Source organism: Lytechinus pictus, chromosome 16 (genome assembly GCF_037042905.1).
Source record: "Lytechinus pictus isolate F3 Inbred chromosome 16, Lp3.0, whole genome shotgun sequence".
NCBI classification, from domain to species: domain Eukaryota; kingdom Metazoa; phylum Echinodermata; class Echinoidea; order Temnopleuroida; family Toxopneustidae; genus Lytechinus; species Lytechinus pictus.
The window spans coordinates 17,151,186-17,170,439 of NC_087260.1; the positions used below are offsets into that span (position 1 = coordinate 17,151,186).

The following is a 19,254-nucleotide window of genomic DNA, read 5'->3' on the forward strand; positions in this document are numbered from 1 at the left end:
TCCCCCTTTTGAGTGCCAAGAAGGGGAGAGAAGAGGAGAGAAAAAGAGAGATAGAAAGAGAGAGATGGATTGATAGACCTTTGCATACAAAATGTAGGCCTATATTTTTTTTATTATTAAAAGAAGATGAGATTATAAGAAATGTAATAATTAAGAGAAAAAATGTGAAGGGGGGGGGGGGGGCTATTTTACTTTGATTTTAATCTGCTCACTGTACAATGTACAACTCCTTGGTACAACAAAACAGATACTACATGTATGTATACATGTACTGTATGTTACACATGGTGTATGTACAGTACGGTGTATGCCCCTTTGCTACTGAACATTGTGGGGAGAAAGTTGAGTGAGGAGGACATGTATTTCTGGGGATGTCCCACAGAGGAAGTTATCCATGGAAACTATGATGTCCGTGTACTGTATGAAAGTATGGAACAGTTTGCAGTCAGTAATACATCCTCAGTTTGATATCGTGTAGGCCCTACATGATTGATAGCAGTGCTATGCTTGATAGGAGGGCAAATCAATTTGAATCACATCTGTATGCACTGTACATCTCAGAATACTTTCCATGATGCATTGAAATGCATGGAAGTAATACATTGATGTACATGATACAGTATCATAATGAAGATGATGATTGTGAAAAAATATAGGGCCTAAATCCTACATGTAAAAGAAATAGCAGGAGGCGCACCCTCTACAGTGCGTATCAAAAAAAAGTTTACACTTTGAAAAAGCCCTGGGAATTAAAAAATATACAACATGTGGGTAATTTTTTCACATATAATCTTGGGTTTGGGTCTCATCTATCCAATGAAAGTAAAAGTTTTGACGGAATGTTACACTTGAGTGAGCACTGTCCATTTTTGTAAAGCTCGCAGAAATCTGTTTGCGCAGAAATGCTTGTTTTCACCGCTGTGTCAAGGGGAAAGGGCAAAATCAAACTTACCCTGCTAAACATTTCTCATACATTTCCCTTGCACTTTTAGTCAATTGAAATAAAACGGATACATTCAAGCATTTTGTAACAATTTTGCCACCCAAATTTAAATTTCAACACTTAGTATTTAAAGCACAACCTTTACCTTTTTGTGCCAGAGCTCTGGATCTGAGGACATAACTGAATCTGAACAAAAGTTTATATCAGACATCTCCAACATTTTTTCACTAAGTTTTTGTCTCACCTGCATAGCAGAGTGAGACTATAGGCGCCGCTTTTCCGACGGCGACGGCGGCGGCGGCGGCGGCGTCAACACCAAATCTTAACCTGAGGTTAAGTTTTTGAAATGACAGCATAACTTAGAAAGTATATGTACCTAGTTCATGAAACTTGGCCATAAGGTTAATCAAGTATTACTGAACATCCTGCCTGAGTTTCATGTCACATGACCAAGGTCAAAGGTCATTTAGGGTCAATGAACTTAGACCATGTTGGGGGAATCAACATCAAAATCTTAACCTAAGGTTAAGTTTTTGAAATGTCATCATAACTTAGAAAATATATGGACCTAGTTCATGAAACTTATACATAAGGTTAATCAAGTATCACTGAACATCCTGCATGAGTTTCACGTCACATGACCAAGGTCAAAGGTCATTTAGGGTCAATGAACTTTGGCCAAATTGGGGGTATCTGTTGAATTACCATCATAACTTTGAAAGTTTATGGATCTGATTCATGAAACTTGGACATAATAGTAATCAAGTATTACTGAACATTCTGTGCAAGTTTCAGGTCACATGATCAAGGTCAAAGGTCATTTAGGGTCAATGAACTTTGGCCAAATTGGGGTATTTGTTGAATTACAGCCATAAATTTGAAAGTGTGTTGGTCTAGTTCATAAAACTTGGACATAATAGTAATCAAGTATCACTGAACATCCTGTGCGAGTTTCAGGTCACATGATCAAGGTCAAAGGTCATTTAAGGTCAAAGAACTTTGGCCACGTTGGGGGTATTTGTTGAATTGCCATCATATCTCTATAAGTGTATTGGTCTAGTTCATAAAACGTGGAAATACGAGTAACCAAGTATCACTGAACATCTTGTGCGAGTTATAGTAGTTTTCAAAATCAGCACTGCTGCTATATTGAATCGCGTGATGCAGGTGAGACGGCCAGAGGCATTCCACTTGTTATCATTTAAAGTGGGTTTACATTTCATTTATCATTTAATACTTGTTTCTCCACACTTTTCCCAAGCTTGACAATGATTAACAAAATGAAAATCAAGCCTAAGCCATTTCATGTAAATCACAGCTCAGTGTAAAGCAAATATCGTCACGATGGCCTCGGTGTGTGGGGGAGTGGGGTGGGGTGAAATGCACTTTTTGAAGTGTTTTGGGCAAAGAAACAAGTCAAGAAAGGTAAAAGATATCTTCAAATAAATTTTACTAGCTGAATTCCACGTGTTCTTCATGATTAAGGTCTACTTTTCTTCGCATAACTATTTCAAAGTTCTGCGCAAATCATTTTTCACTAACTTTTCAAAAGTAAGTGGTGCTCACTCAAGCAGAAATATTTTTCGACAGTTATATCGTCATTTGCTTAAATGGATCTGTACCAATGTTAAAGTGTGGAAAAATCTTCAGGATATTACAAATGTATAATTTTACAGGATTTTTTCAAAGTGTAAACTTTTTTTTGATACGCACTGTATACAGGTGTTTAATAAAAAAAGAGTAGAAACATATACATGTAAGTACATGTACATTATGTAGGTGAATAGATTAGAGCAAGAAGGGGGGGGGGGGGTGAGCATGAGTAGGAGAATTAGATCTAGAAGGAGGGGGGGGGAGGTGGACTTGGGAAGGGAAGGAGGTGGAGTGGGAAGGGAAGGAATAGGAGTGGGAGGGGGAGAAGATAGAGAAATTTGAATGAGGAAAATAATTGTAGTCAGAAGGAGATGAAGAAGAAGGAGGAGGAAAGGAGAACAATGGCGAGGAGGGTTTAGGAGAGAGGGATAGAAGAAGCAAAGGTTTTTTTAATTGTTTATTAGAATGTTTTATTTCATTATCAAATGATGTGGGAACCACATTATAATCAGTGTGAGACCTGCAGTATGTACATGTATGTACTTGTACATTTTTTTTTCAAGAATATTATTTCTCTTTTATGTACCTGTACATGTACATGTACATGTAGTTTTACTGATGAAGCATCTACATCTCAGTTCGTTTCTTTATGTTTCTCCTGACAGTCGTAACCAGCTCAGTGTCTTACCTATGCAAATATGTGATCTATTCCTGGAAGTCTTAATACTTAGCAACAACAAATTAGTCTCGTTACCTCCAGAAATCGGCAAGTTACGCACGTTAATGCTGCTGGTGAGTTCTTTTGAATTTTTTTTATCCATGAAATAATAGATCTTTGTCATTGGGCTTTGATACATTTATACAACATATAAACTGTTTTTTTAGGGAAAGAGCAGTGCTGAGGTCGATTTTTATTTTTTTAATAATGAGAGTTGTAGATTTGGATCTTTTCTCCAAATATGAAATTTATACCTTTTAAAAGTTTTTTTTTCATCTTATATTAAATTTCTTTTCATATTTCAATTTCATAGCAAATTTTAGGCCTGTGCAGGGTGGGGGTGGGGGATTTTGTCTTTTAGAATTTTTTTTTTCATTTAATAGACTTTGAAATAAAAGAAATTTTAATACAAGGGGCTCCTGTGCAAATTCCTTGGGTTGAATTGAACACAATTCGGGATGGATGGTTCAAAGCCCCCAATATCCTCCTTCTCATGATGCTTTAGGTAGCTTTATGGTAAACTTTTTTTTTCAGTTTACACAGAAATATTTCACTACATTTTGTACAATAGGTGGTTTCAGACCGCCTCGAAGTTCGCCAGTTCCAGGTATTCTCTGATCGGGAAATTTACCCCGATCAGAAAATACCAGGTATTTTGGCGGTCTGAAAGCAAACTACGCGTAATATCCCCGAAAGAAAATACCCGATAAATAGTAGGTACTTGGCGAAATTACGAGAACTTTCGCGGGGATTTTTCCAAGGTCGTGGGTATTTTGGCGGTCTGAAAGCAAATTACGGGAACTTTTATCCCAGCGTGTCGTTGGGTGCGGCGCCGTGCATGGGTTGCTGCTGGGCTAGTGATTTTGAATTTCGCGCCTTGCTGCTTATCAGACCATACTGCGCATGCTCGTAACTTCAGGAACTTATCTCGAAGGGTATGTTTCAGGGCGGTGTGAATGCAGGAATAATTAATGGGTATTTTTCAGCCTAAAAAAGTTCTCGTAATTTAACAGGGATTCTTGTGATCGAGGCGGTTTGAAACCACCTAATGTAATATGTATTGATGTCAGTATGAAGGTATTTTTGAAATTGATACACTATTACATTTTATGCAATACACAAGTATTATGGTTGTGGTATTGTTTCATTGTGCATATCAGGGAAGACAACAGATGAGCGTGATCGGTTCATCACGGACGGACATTTGATAGGTTTTGAAAACTTTGAAGGCTTGTAACAAATTAGGAATAAGATGAACATGGTTCCTTTGTGTTTTATAGTGAAGGGTAGGGCAAAGTATGCTGAATGATGAAAAAAAATTGTTGCCATGGTTACCTACAAACAAAGGTAGCCACTAAACGTGCCATATCACGGACGGACATGATAGAAATGTGGTTTTCAGAATTTTTGAACATTTTTATTGTTTCTATCTAAATAGCTTAACTTTGACCAATAATTGTTAATGCAACTTACACTCAGGTATGTTAGCTTCTATATTTAGCATATTGAATTCTTAACCAATATCAAACTTCCGAGAGAATTGCAAATATTTTTCATCACGGACGGACATATCGGACGGACATCACGGACGGACACAATTAAAATACATTGGAAGTACCTTGTAAGAAGTTCTTATTACTTGTTTGGGGGAACAAATGCTATTGTATTGATGATTTGTACATTTTTTATATGATTAAACAATATTAGTTGCACAATCAAGTTGCTACAACTTCAATCAAGTTGCTACAACTTGATTTAAGTTGTAGCAACATGATTTCTATGCTAGACACACAAAATAATCTAGCCATATGATTGCTTTTAAACACAGTTCTTTTCAAAATCAAATATCCTAATGCACATTGTCTTCTTTTCAATTTAGAGAATACTGTAGTTGGTACCAAATCAACATCAAGTGGATCAATGATCATGTTGATACTTTTCATGATGATACATGTTCATACATTTTTAGGCATTAAATTTTCGAAGAGCACAGATTTTTTTATGTCCATTAACTAAATCCAAAAGATTCACAGGTTGCTTATCATTATGCTTGTTTGGTGGATCAAGTATGACCACAACACTTGTCTAGGCTCTCTTCAAATTCATCTTTTGTCCATATTAAAGTGGAGACACCCCTTCACATCAACAGCCCTCATGTATTTAGGCCCTGACCGAATCCAAAATTGAAACCAGATACCAATTAAACTTCTAAACACTGCAGTGCAAGCTTTATATGCATTGTATGCATTTTCACAGATTTCTAGATCAGCAATTTGCTCAAAATTAGCTCCAAAATGGACTTTAAAAAAAGGAATTCTTGTACTTTTCACAAGCCTCAAGGACGTGATGTCATGTTCTTTTAGAAGCATTGTGAATCCATAGGTTTGTACATGGAAAAAAAATGATGATTTTTTTTTTCAGCTTATCAGAATATGCATTCTCCTTTCTTCTTTTCCATCACTTTCTGCAAGCTTCAATTGATGAAATATACAGCTTTTGACTTATTCTTGCTCTATTTCATTTCCTGCTCTTTGGCATACATGTAGCTTCCAACTCTGTCTGCATTCCAATTATGTTTTAAAAAAAAAATTCCCGACAACAATTAAACCCCAATAACAGCCAAAGAAAGATTTCACAAAAAATTGTGAAGAGTTGTAGGTTTCCATCCATTTGAGTTCTGAATAATTCTCAGTGCCATTTTCCACTGCAAATTGGAACTAAAATTAAATTCATTATCTGCTCAGTATTTGCTCATTGTCTGTCCGTGATGAAATTAATGTCCGTCTGCGATTATTTTGATTGATTTATGATATGGATAAAATGTATGGATTTTAGCTATATTCAAATGAAATGATGTACAGTGTCTAGTGAGATGCTTCTACACACTTTTATTTTTGTTTCTATTCTGATAAAGAATAAAAAGCTGAATCCATACATATTATCCATATCATAAACTCAATAAAAATTATCACGGACGGACATTAATTTCATCACGGACGGAAATTTCAAAATGGAATGTTAACATCTAGCAGAAAAATTTACTTCCCATATTTTTTCTACCAATTTATGTTTGATGATAGATGAATGTTCAGAATACAAGAAAATCCAAACCAAATTGGAGTAACTTTGAAAACAATAAAACTAGAGTGAATTGAATTTGAGTGAATTTACATTGTCCGTCCGTGATGAAATTAATGTCCGTCCGTGATCATTTTTGATTGAGTTTATGATATGGATAAAATGTATGGATTTCAGCTATGTTCAAATAAAATGATGTACAGTGTTTAGTGAGATACCTCTACACCTTTTTATTTTTTATTTCTATTCTGATAAAAAATAAAAAAACTTTTTATATTTTTTTTCATCACGGACAGAAATTTCAAAATGGAAATGTTCACACCTACCCAAAAAAATTACTTCCCAATATTTTTTTTCTACTAATTTATGTTTGATAATAGATTAATGTTCAGAGTGCAAGAACATCCAAACCAAATTAGAATAACTTTAAAAACAATAAAACTAGAGAGAATTTAATTTGAGTAAAAATGTCCGTCCGTGATGAGAGGTAATAGCACCCCCACGAATAAAATGGACTATTCCAGTACTTTCGGATTTATCAATCTTCATGAAACTGAGTTCTTTGAAACCTGAGATATCAAAGATTATCTTAAAAGCAATTTTGATAGAATTATCTAAAAAAAAAAATTTTACCTCAATGCTAACCCTTAACCGATCATGCTCAGCTGTTTATTTCCTGGATTATATGTACATGTACACTGTACTTTAATAATATGAGTCTGATGAAATTCAAACTTGGCCATGCATCTTGAACTATCCCCACATAAAGGTGGTGTTGAATACGCTTTTTCAATTTTCATCCGGTTAAATTCAGTTGAACGGAGAGATATTGTCATGAAATTGGTATTAATAGCTAAATATACTGTAATGCTTTGTGTGTATATTCAGTACATGTATGTGTCAATAAAATAAGCACTTTTATATCACTGGTAAGCCATGGATTATGGCTTGCCCACACTGGCGTGCACAATGTATGCACTTTCTCCACTCCCTCAGGAGCATTGCAGCAAGAGCTTTGAATAGCTTCATATTATCATTGATTGAAAGTTATTTTACTTGCACAGATGACATAATAAATTTTTGATGTTTTCTATCTACTTTTTAAAATAGGATGCTTCCTGCAATGAATTAGACAATTTACCGAATGAGATTGGGGAAATGTCAGGACTCAAAGAGTTAAATATTAGGAGAAATCACCTTGTCACATTACCAGATGGTAAGTCAGAGCCTTTCAGATCTAAAATGTAACATCCATCTTCAAACAGGGGGCCCATTTCATATGGAAAAGTTACCATACAGGCCAGGTATTGACAATTTTAATAAGTCTTTATGAAACGGGCCCTATGCTCTAGACAGGTCCAGGTGGGTGTTTCATAAAGCTGTTTGTAAAATAAGAGCGACTTTAAGAACGACTGGTGATCCTTTCTTGTGGTAAATGGTATTTCATTGGCAATGCTTTAGCGTGTAAGAAAGGATCACTAGTAGTTCTTAGAGTTGCTCTGGACTTATGAGGACTTACGAACAGCTTTATGAAACAGCCCCCAGGACAGGTTCCATATCGGAAGGGAACAACCCTGAGAAGGTGGGGTGTGTGTTTCACAAAGAGATAATAAACTGACTTTGATGTATTAAAAGTCATGCTTTAAATAGATGTCAATGTTCATGTGGTATCCAATACATAATGCCATTGATGACTACCAGAAGCCCGCATCTCTTCAGTATCAATGTTGTGATGCATCATACATGTAGCATGCAAGTAGGAATTTAAGAGCAACTTTTAATCATTTTATGTGAAAGAATCCCTGTGCTTTATAGACCACATGAGGTGCTCTTTTTATTTGTCTGAATGGAGCTGTATATGTGTACGTATGTATGTGAAATGTATACATGTACATGTATATGACTCAGAATTGAATCATAAACATTGTGTTGTTGTTTTCAAGTGTTATTGTGCCAGGTGGCTAACTATGGTGTTTTATCATATGGCTTGGTACAATAGTTGGATGGAATAAAGTTGTTTCCTCTGATTCAATTAGCAAAAGTATCCTTCTTGAAAGACTTGACTAGGAGAGAAGAATTCACTATGCCAACAATCTAACCAATTAACGGAGTGGAAGTGGTAGTTTAGGATACATGTATAATTCTTGGGAAAGTAAAAAGTATACTGCAGATATTTCATGTATTAATTTTTAGAGAGTAATACATGTACTGTATGTGTATTACATACATGTATGTACAACATGATTAGAATAAGAATGCACAGTAACAATAACAAGCATTAGACTATGTTGGTATATCTGTTTTCAGTACATACATCTGTACAGTACTTGTACAGTGTACAGTTAAAATTATGAAAATTACATTTGGACAAGTTTGGCAAATAATATCACATGACCCTAAAACCAGGCTCAAATGCCAAGGATAAAGTCTTTATTGTTAGTTGTGCTCTTGCTGATTTGTATAAACAAGTAGTTTATTCCAGTGACGCACTTGGCAATGGAATTCCAACGCAGTGAGCTTTCTTAACCCAGTTTGCTTTCCCTTCAACTGAACAAGAGGGAGTCATTTGAAGGAAGGCAGGAGGGTCTTTAATTTGACCCCAGGGAGCGGAGTATGTCATAAGGTCATCAGTCAGTGAGGTTATCTCTCGCAAGATATATTTTTACACAAGACAGGAGAAATTTCTACTAGCCAATCAGATGTTTGGATTTTTGTAGCTTCTAATGTTTGTTTAGTGAAAATGGCTTACGAACCGCTCCTTGAAACATTCCCCTCATATAATGGTTTACATTATACATGGAAAGTAGGTTCAGACATCTTGATTTTATTTGAAATGTTTAAATCTTGAATCGGAATTCAACCTGGAAATGTGGAAAGTAAAATGAGTTTGTGAAAGTAGGGAAATAGAAACAGAATGGTGAAAAATTTGAAAGAAATCAGAGAAGGAATTGAAACATGTAATATTTGAAAAAATAAAGTTATGGATAATGGATGAAAATCTAAATTGGCAACTTGTTGAATAAACTGACAACTACAGTAGTTGAGACAAATCTCTATTTATTGTAAAATCACTTTCTGGATTAATTTTTGTGTATGGATTTTTCCCTTCCTGAAAATCCTTTTTGGGCAATATTACATTCTTGTAGATCATGTACATGTAGATACAGTGTAGCACATAAACCTTATACTAATTTAGCTCCTTATAAAGCATGTTATCATTCTCTATACAATTGAAAAAAAAATTATGCCAGAGTCATTTTCAAACATGTCACAATGTGATTGTGTTGACCAACCCACTCTTGGCCAGTTGCCTTCCAACCTCGCTAGGTTTCTGTGACATTTTGTAGAGAAAATAAAGTGGATTGATGACACATTGAATCTTTGTTTATTGGCTAGCCATCCTTTGGCCCGATTCAAAGAAGTTTGTTGGACAATCGATAGATTACAGAGACAAATTACAGCTTGTCAATAAATTGTCTTCTATTGGTGTTGGGCTGTTTTTAGCTGAAAGATGGTTGAAAAATTATTTTATGAGTTTGTGTATTGGTACAAATGAAGGAGTTGTCCAATTATGCTCCATTAATACCAAAATAAAATAGCAATGACATCACATTGAGATTTTGTCAGAATTCATTGTACATGTATGATCGTCTTGATCGATACCACAACTTTATTTTTTTTTAAATATGTCATTTACATGTACATCTTTAAGATTTGATAATTGAAGTGTAATATTTTTATCAGAAAATTAGAATATGACTGTTTTTATTTCCTTGTTTCGCTCCATAACCACAGAAATCAGCAAGTTAAAACTGGTGAAGCTGGATATATCATGCAACAAGATCCAGACGATACCACCTTGCTTCAGGAGTATGAAGACGTTAGACACCTTTGAAGTAGACCACAATCCTCTCACCAACCCCCCAGCTCAGGTTGGTTCCCATAAGGGCCGTCTGCACCATCCCGAGTTTTCAAATTAGCGCGCTATTTCTGATCCGGCAAATTATCCCGATCTGAAAAATCTCGAGATAGTTGGCGGTGCAGACGCAATTATCGCGCTAGTTCGTAGGATTAATCTCGAGATTGCAATCCCAAGTCAACTCGGGTTTATTTGCAAAATAGCGCGCTATTTTACGAATTATCCCGCTAATTCGTCGGTGCAGACGCACTCGAGATTGGACTCGGGGTAATTTATTCATGACGTCAGTCCATAATGCAATTCGCGTTCCACTTCCGCCTTGGTCAAAACATAAACACGTGCGAAAGTCAACTTAATACATGCGAATAGCGTTCATAAGCAACGATGGTGTCCCACCAGTGAATGGATTTTGGGAGAGACCAGACCGAAGGGGGAGGCGCTCATCGACGATGGTCACATTCAATAACCACACTGACAGCAGTGTTGTCTTATTCCTTCGCAAAATGTGAGCAAATAGCATTTCTTTCCTCCTTCTCTCTCTGTCGTTGCCTCCTACTCCGCCATCATATTTAACGAAGAATACATCACTTCTTCACTCGCTGAGCTGAGAGGATTGTTGCATAACACCGGTTGAATTCGGCGAAAGTGCTAGTGAAAGGAGTACATTGCTTGCATATCGCGGGAAGTTATTCAAAAGCGCGGGCCGTTGAAACTCCAAGATCCGAAAGTGCGCATGCTCGTAATATCGGGCTTGTTGCCTCGCTCGAGCAGGAATCGCTCTTCGTGGGATGGTGCAGACGGGGTTTCTTGAATCTCGAGATTAATCGCGAAGAGGGCTGATCGGGCTAAAATCTCGAGATTGAGCAAACTCGGGATGGTGCAGCACCGCCTATAGACAGCAGAGTGTCTCACTTGGTGGTCCTTGACCCACTAGAGGGCATGAGAGCTTCCTTTGGTGGATGGGGGGGGGGGGGTGTCAGCCCTATTTATTACCCTAAAAAATATTATTCCCCTTGAAAGAATCAGAAAGAGAATATTTATGTCAAACCTGTGAATTATGAAGGCCACTGAAGGAAACATAAAAAAGTGGCAACTGTAAACAGGTGACCTTTATAGACAGGTTCACTTTATACCGTTTTCAATAACTTAGGATTTGTTTGCTCTGCACCAGGCCGGTGCCAAAAATAGTCCGCACCATTGTAGCAGAGCCTGTGCTACTTTTACAATCACCCACTAAACAAACTTTGCAGGCCTGGTGCTGGTCTGGTGCTGATTAAAGCAGTGCTCATCAAAATCTCCCTTGCCATTCATAAACTTGAAATTTTATTACTTAGCCTGAGACTGGTCCGGATCAGCGAGTTACTGATAGCAGTATTGTAAACACACATTCCTTTCAAATGGGAGACAATTTTGGTGGCCACCAAAGGCAGATTTTTGGTATAGACAGGTGGCCACTATTACAGATTTTGACTGTATGTGATGTGAAACTTCAAAGCCAGTATTCCAAAGTCTGTTTTGCTTTAATAGCCATGGTCTAAAATCTGTGCTTGAAATGTGAGAAGTCAAAAATATTAAAACTTTGTATGCATTGTATGCATCTTTAATGCTTGCTTGACACTCTCTCCATACATTGGTAATAAAGAAAACATGTTCTATTTTGTAATTATTTTTGTGCTGAATGTGTTGATGAATTAAACATTTATTCAAGAAATTTGTGCCACCTTAGGCTGTCCTGATATGCCAAGGTTAAATAGTGATTCTAGTTTCTGCTTGATGTTGACTTAAAACCAAATGACCCAATTCACTCTTGAATTTAATAAATCCTACGGTGGTTACAAATGCTATTAGCAGCCAGTAAGGATGACAGATTTCAGGAAAGTTACCATTGGATGGCAAAGTAATACCAGAATAGTAACTTTTATGCAATGGGTCTCTGATGATTTGAATAGAAAGTATGGATTCATGAGTGAATTGGACCACTTGGTGGGCAAAGGAAGTCAACCCAGCCCAGAATAACTCTGGACTTTATTATACAAAGATGTTTCGATTACCTGCACTCCCCCCCTGCACTCCCCCAATCAGTTATTTCGGCAGGAGAGACCTGTGGGTCACAGTGATTCAGTTCGCTTTTTCGCCTCCCAAGCACAGGTGACGCCAAACAAAATAATAACTCCACGATCATCTTCATTAAACACCTCATTCTTGTCTCGTCTTTAGGTCTGTACACGAGGAAGAATACATATATTTAAATACCTTTCAACGGAAGCCACGAGAGCGGATAAAAGGAGAGGGATGATAGAACAAAGTGATTGGAACTCATCGCGGCATCCTTACAATACAAAGTATGTATTCCTGTCAGTTTTTATAGAATTATTACTAAAATATCAACTTTTTTTCAAAAATTTCGTAGGGAGGTGTGATTATGATTTTTGGGCGGAGGAGGATATTGTCTGAAATAATGTTTGATTGAATTCAGAATAATTTTCCTTTTACCATAAAAGATACAAATATTCTGTTCAAATGTTGCATTCACATCGCAGAGGTTTAAAATTTGATATTACTGATACATGTAAAACAAAATCTCATCACATACAATCATAACGTCTGTAATGCAGTTTGTCTATAAAGTATTATACTTCAAATGGAATGAGAATTATCTGACAAGTGAACAGATTTAAGATGTCCTTTCGAACAATCGATTCTCCACTTTCACCCATCCATATCCACTCCTTTGTAATATAATCCTACCCCCTGCTTCAATTATAAATGGGTGAATAGGAAGATTAGTGATGGGGTAGCGTAAGGCAGAAAGGTGAAGGATACCTGAGCTTCTTTTTTTGGGCTATAATTGTGAAGAAGGATGGGAAGACAGATTTACTGCCTTTTTTTCTATCTTTGAATTGGTGAATTTGAGGCTGCTGCATGGGTGTAGCAGATACATGCATGGCCGTACGCAGTTGCCCCCCCCCCCCCAGATATTTTGAAAATATAAATTGTTTTTACACTTAAAATTTTCACAAAATTCACTAAAAGTATGCAAGAAATCCTTCAATTTCACTTTACAAAATGCAAAAAAAAGCGTCCCAATGTCAAGCTTGGTCGCTTTGCTCCTTCGCTTTTGAGTTGTTTTTAATTAAGCGTGCTGCCCCCCCCCAGCAAAAACTTTCTGCGTACGGCCATGGATACATGTTGGGATACTTTTAATATACAGCCAATTATAAACATAAATTATTTTAAATCCATGGCTACAGCATGTTCATAAATTGAACAGCATCACCAGAAAATATTGCACAATGAAATTTATAAAAAGTGAAGTGACATCTTGTTTAAATGATCAAAATTTCCCTTCAAAAATTTACTTCAACAGGCAAAAATTAATGTAACATTTACGCCCATAAAGTGTAATTTCCTTGTTTGTATTATTTATATTCAGCTACGTGTACATTGTATACCTTATTAAAGTAGCAGTTCATTGAGCCACAAGTATAGAATTCCTATGTGCCTTTGCTGTGATTAATAAGGGCAGCTCTAGCAAGAAATCATTTCCTCAACTTCCATGAAAAAGTAGTCCATAATTTTCAAATTCTCATGAAGTAAAATATCAAATTACAGTGAGGCTTGCTAAAATGAAAAAAATATATATATATATGTTTGATAATGATGTACATATAGATGTAAAATTTTTGGGTGTAAATATGAATGAATGAGAGCTTACAGAAATAATAATTAATGAAAAATATACATGTAATTATGTAACTATATTGTTCCAAACATATTTGCCTCAGCAGCAAGCCACCATGCTTCTTTCCCAATAAGTTTTTAAAAAGCTCTTAATTCTTCATTTGAAAAAAAGTCATGCAAATATCATAATTGTAAACATACCAACATATTTGTGTTTGCTCTCAAAATTTCAAAAAGTGTTTGTTCATAATTGTTACAGTGCATAATGTTGAAAAGTATTCATTTCATGCAAATAATTTCTGTGCTAGGCTGTTAACACAGCCATGAAGTTTGTCAACATGCAAAGCCCCATTTTTTTTCCAGCTCAGCAATGTACATGTACATGAAACATTTTTTGTTCATGCTGTGGGTACATGATTTTACTTCTTGAGTTGATCTTCTTTGCTGTGTTCAAGATATGTCACAATGTCTTCTTCATAATTGGTCATAAATGAAAGTAAAATACGCCCCCGGAAAGTTAATGAATTAAAGGAAAGACCAACATACATCAAGTTGGTTTTGATAAAAAAAAAAACGGAACCAGGGGCTCCCATATACTATGTAATATCAGAAAATTGGAAATTTCAAAAATCCCTTATAAATCTTTTTGAACCAAATCCTTTAAAGAAAATAGAAAACCTTTACAATTTCATTTTTCCATATACTGTAGGGTAAATTATCAAGAACAAACGCCATCAGGTTATACTTTCCTTATAATAAGCATTTTGTTCATTATACCCTAAAAGGAGCAACAATGATTTAAACGATTAACATTAAAACACTATTTCCTTTCAGTTTATATGATTTGAAATCTGAATTATTGAAGTGAATCTTTCTTTGTCCTAGATGTAGCGATGCTTGTCCGAAGCATTGTCTGCAATGTGCAGTCGACTATTATATGTTTCTGCTCTGATGTAATTTATTGTTTACAATGTTAGCACGGGTTAGAGTGTACCTGTGTAGGTAGGTCAGTAATGCTATGTCATATTGTATCATCTGCTGTGGAATGATAAAAGGAGTATGGTAATTTTTTTTGCAGAATGGTGAGAGCTGGGGGTGGGGGGTGGGGGTGGGTTTCAATTTTTAGCCGTATAATTTTTGGTTATCCTTTTCAACAAATTACATGTATGAACAAATTATGATAATATAGGCATATTTGTGGCCTTTCATGAATGGTCCATTATGGAGCAATAGCTCACTGAGACTTCATTACTTAATGTTAATGTTGGACCGAGGGGGGGGGGGGGGATGAGACAGGGGTCAATCACCCATGGCCACCAAAAGGTTGAAAATATCAACAATTACAGTTGTAAGTTCCAGAAGAGCCCCTTTAATTTGCCATTTGGTTCACTACACAATGTCAAACCCATTGACAAGAGAATTTATTAAAGCCTAATATAGACTTTATTGTTTGTACAGTATCGCCTGTTTCCAGTAGACAGTGCCGGTATCTGACTTTAAATGCGTTGACAATTTTTTCTGAATTCATGGTAAATTTTCGCAGCAGGTGATACAATAATTCAAGCACAAAATTCTGCTATTATACCAGCTGTATATGTCATAGAGGCATCTTTTGAATTCATTCAGTTTTTAACCCAACTTTGTATTTGCTCCTTCTGTCTGCTTCCCCCTATCAGATACCGCTGGTTCTCAGCTAAAAACACTTCTACCCTCTCGCTCCAAGAGCTACCCCCTTCCAATTCCTCTCCCGAAACCTCCCCAACCACCCCGTCCTTCTCCACCTCATCCTCTGCTTTCTCCTTCTCCACTTCCGATCTTGCCCCACTCTCCTCTGAGCCAGTATTCACCGGGATTGACCTTAGGTATAAAACACTTTTTGCTTCTTTATTTTCCCTTCATCCACGCAGTAGACATTTTATACATGTAGCAGTTTGCATTGCTGCACTGTCACCTTTGCAGTGAATTTCAATTCATTTGTGTTGCGTTCAGTTTCAGCTTTGAGTTTGCATGTTTTCATTTCTTTTTCTATGCACGCTTGTTCTTTAGTTTTGTATCACTGGACAGAGCTATAAACTCCATCTGTTGTTAATTGTTTTGTGTTTACTATTACATACATGTACATTGATATCATCCAGTCATTATGTCACCTTGCGGGTAGAAGGGCGTTAGTGTTCATGCATACATTAATTCCCATTCCTGTATTCAGGCAGAAGAGCGATTAATCTCCCACACACTGTACTGTACATATTACGAAGTGCGCCCTTGACTAACGCCCTTTATATGCCACAAGCACAGGAATTGGAAATTGTTGCGCACACACAACAAACCACCCATCTGTCAGCAAGGTGACGATTTAATCCAAGATCTAGGTCAGAATTCATGTAAATTTGTATTGGGTATATGTATTTATATTATATTAGATATCAAGATCTGTCAAGATCTGCAATTAACTCCAGTCTCCAACTTGGAGGGGAATTGTACTCCAGGGCCTCGTCATACAAAGAGTTACGATTGATCCAATCAATCGTAACTCTATGGAAATCCATCAGTGTCATAATTTTTTCTACAGGAAATTAGCAAAATGTCCTTTGTAAACAAAGGAGAACACATCAAATTGTCAAGAAATCAATGAATTTATGGATATACATTCATATCTAGAATTTTTTTTGAACAAACATGCATTTCAATACATGTTGACTTCGCTGGCTTTCCGTAGTTGCGATTGATCGGATCAATCGCAACTCTTTGTAAGACGGCCCTCAGCTGTGCTCCATTTTTAATTTTGGGCCAAGAATATGTACACCATCTGCCAATTTATTGACAAATTTTTAAGGATTCCCTACATTTCCATACAGTACTGGACTTTCGGCTATAGCATTTTGAAATATATTTAAAAGGGCCAAATCTGAATAATTTTCATACTTATTATTACCATTCCAAATGATAACAAAAATTTACAAATTCTTTCCATTATATTGAGATCCTTAGTCAATATTTTGCTGTTCTATAGTTAATGGAACCATACAATGCCTTCCGCTATAAAAGATGCATTGATTTGGAAATGGAATTTGGTGTGCTGTACATAGTCTTTTAAAAAATATATGAAGCATGGTCCTCGTAAAGTAATTATATGTGTAGAAAAGTACCTGATGTAATTTAAGAATTTTGCAAACATCCCTCTTGAGATGTGTTTGAATTGAACTGCATCACTGTGGTCGCCATGGTAACGTACCATTCATCCCATGCCAAATGACAGGCATCTGTGTGCATGATGTGATCAGTGATTGTAATAGTACTGTACATGTTCAGTGTGTGCTGTGTGTTGTGTTGTGTGTGTCTGTTGTGGTCTGTTCTCAGTCAGGAGGGCATTGAACCCTGGGAAGGAATGCTGACGACAGAGCCACAGGCTTTATCCATACTTGTTTTGGGTACGTAGAAACACAAAAGGAATCAAGATTCTAGGCTGCATTTTTGCTCATGCAAATGCAAAACAGATTTACAATTCATCCGTACCTTTCATTATGTTGAATCTGAACGAATAAAAACAGAAACAGATATGCATACAAAGTTTTATCAACTTCGATTCTCCAGTGATAGATGTGGGGTGTATTGTATGCAACTCAGAAAATCAAATTGCACATTGTTATTTGAGCTTTAGTCGCATTTCATCAAATTCCTAGCCTTAGTGTTTGCAAACTTAGACCTCATATTGTACATGTAGGTCATCTTCACTGCATGTTTCCCTTTTTTTTTTTAACTGATTTTTTTTTAGGGGGGGGGGGGGCAGTGGTGGGTGTGTGGATCCATGGATTATTACTTTAATGCAACCTTTGATAATGTACCACCCCCAAACATTATTTGAATTGAATTGAGAGAAAAGCTAAATTTGTAGTGAATACTTGGGAGCAACCATAGGGGCCACTCAGAGATAAGAATGAATAAAGTAAATGTGCATATACATTTGTATCATCCTCCATAGTCTCTAAAATCACAATTTTAGTGGGATAAATGATACCCATCTTGCTCTTGACATGTTCACAATCCAAGCTGCATCTTCTCCTACATCCTTCTTAAAAATTGCATCTCCCATGCCGTGGACATTATTCTGATTACAAAATATAACCAAGAAATGATGTACTACATGTATACTGCATAAATTAGATTAATACTGTAGGAATCTAGATACCAAAAGTCCATTGTATTTATTTGGCTAGCTGGATTATATCAAGTAGATCAGATATCATGCACCATTTAGAAAATATAATACATGTAGTACACTGTACATTTAATTCTACTTATATTTTGGTGTCATTTAAAAAAATCCATAGACACTGTTGATAATGAGCAAATACATGCATAAAATTATTTGTTTTGAATAATATTCATCCTCTCATTTCAAGTACTGTTAAATCTTGAAGGTTTGTTTGTCATAACATTTAATAACAACCATCACCTAAACACTTAGACACATTATCATTATTACTATTACTATTATTATTTTACTATTATAATTTAAATTATTATTTATTTCATCATCATTATCATTACTCAGATTGATAAAATATTCGTGACTTTTTAGTTATAGTTATATATTTCTGTTATCAATTTATAATTGCATTTTAAAAATCCAATAAATAACCAATACATTTTTTTTACATTGTATGAATTAAGGTGCACTGTAGCCATGCGAAAGTCCATTGTTTATTTTTGTACCACACAGTGATTATTTTTTATTAAAGTTTTGCAAAACAGATACTTCCTTCTCTCATCCTGTATCATCAACAAAGCTATAACATTCAGGAACTTCACATTGTGAGTAGGTCAAGTACGTAAGGCTAGTATTTTGGGAGTGTGTAGGGGTCATTTGCCCCCCCCCCACCCTTTTATGCTGGACTTGAGTAGTTGGGAGGGGGGTATACTGTATGGGATGAGTGACTGTGGGGTTTTTCAGACAAATAACTTCCAGGGGTCCGTTTCATAAAGGATTTACAACTGTTGTAACTTTGCCGTTATACATGTAGCAACTACCATGGCAACAGAGCTCAGCAGCCAATCAAAATCAAGGTTACCATGGTAGTTGCCATAATGGCAAAGTTACAACAGTTGTAACTCTTTATGAAATGGGCCCCAGATCTCGACTACCCTTTTTGCTTCAAGGAGAACTCACAGAAAAAATAAAAGCAATGGTAGGCAGTAATACAATTAGCTGAATAACAGAATTAGTGAATTAATGAATTAATAAATATATCAGTTTGATGATGATGATGATGATGCACAGCATTTGTATCGTGCCACATATCTGTCTAAGACATTCAAAGGCAC

The 19,254-nt window shown here is 36.1% G+C and overlaps 1 protein-coding gene across 3 annotated transcripts in view; it reads left to right on the forward strand.

Annotated features, from left to right (window-relative positions):
* LOC129279712 (leucine-rich repeat and calponin homology domain-containing protein 1-like) overlaps positions 1–19,254 on the forward strand; it is a 56,913-nt gene that overhangs the window by 3,910 nt on the left and 33,749 nt on the right. For all 3 annotated transcript variants that reach the window (XM_064111646.1, XM_064111647.1, XM_064111645.1), the window contains exons 2-5: positions 3,202–3,328; positions 7,443–7,548; positions 10,128–10,264; positions 12,469–12,593. In XM_064111646.1, the coding sequence (XP_063967716.1) occupies positions 3,202–3,328; positions 7,443–7,548; positions 10,128–10,264; positions 12,469–12,593 (495 nt within the window). The remainder of the gene's footprint in view (positions 1–3,201; positions 3,329–7,442; positions 7,549–10,127; positions 10,265–12,468; positions 12,594–19,254) is intronic.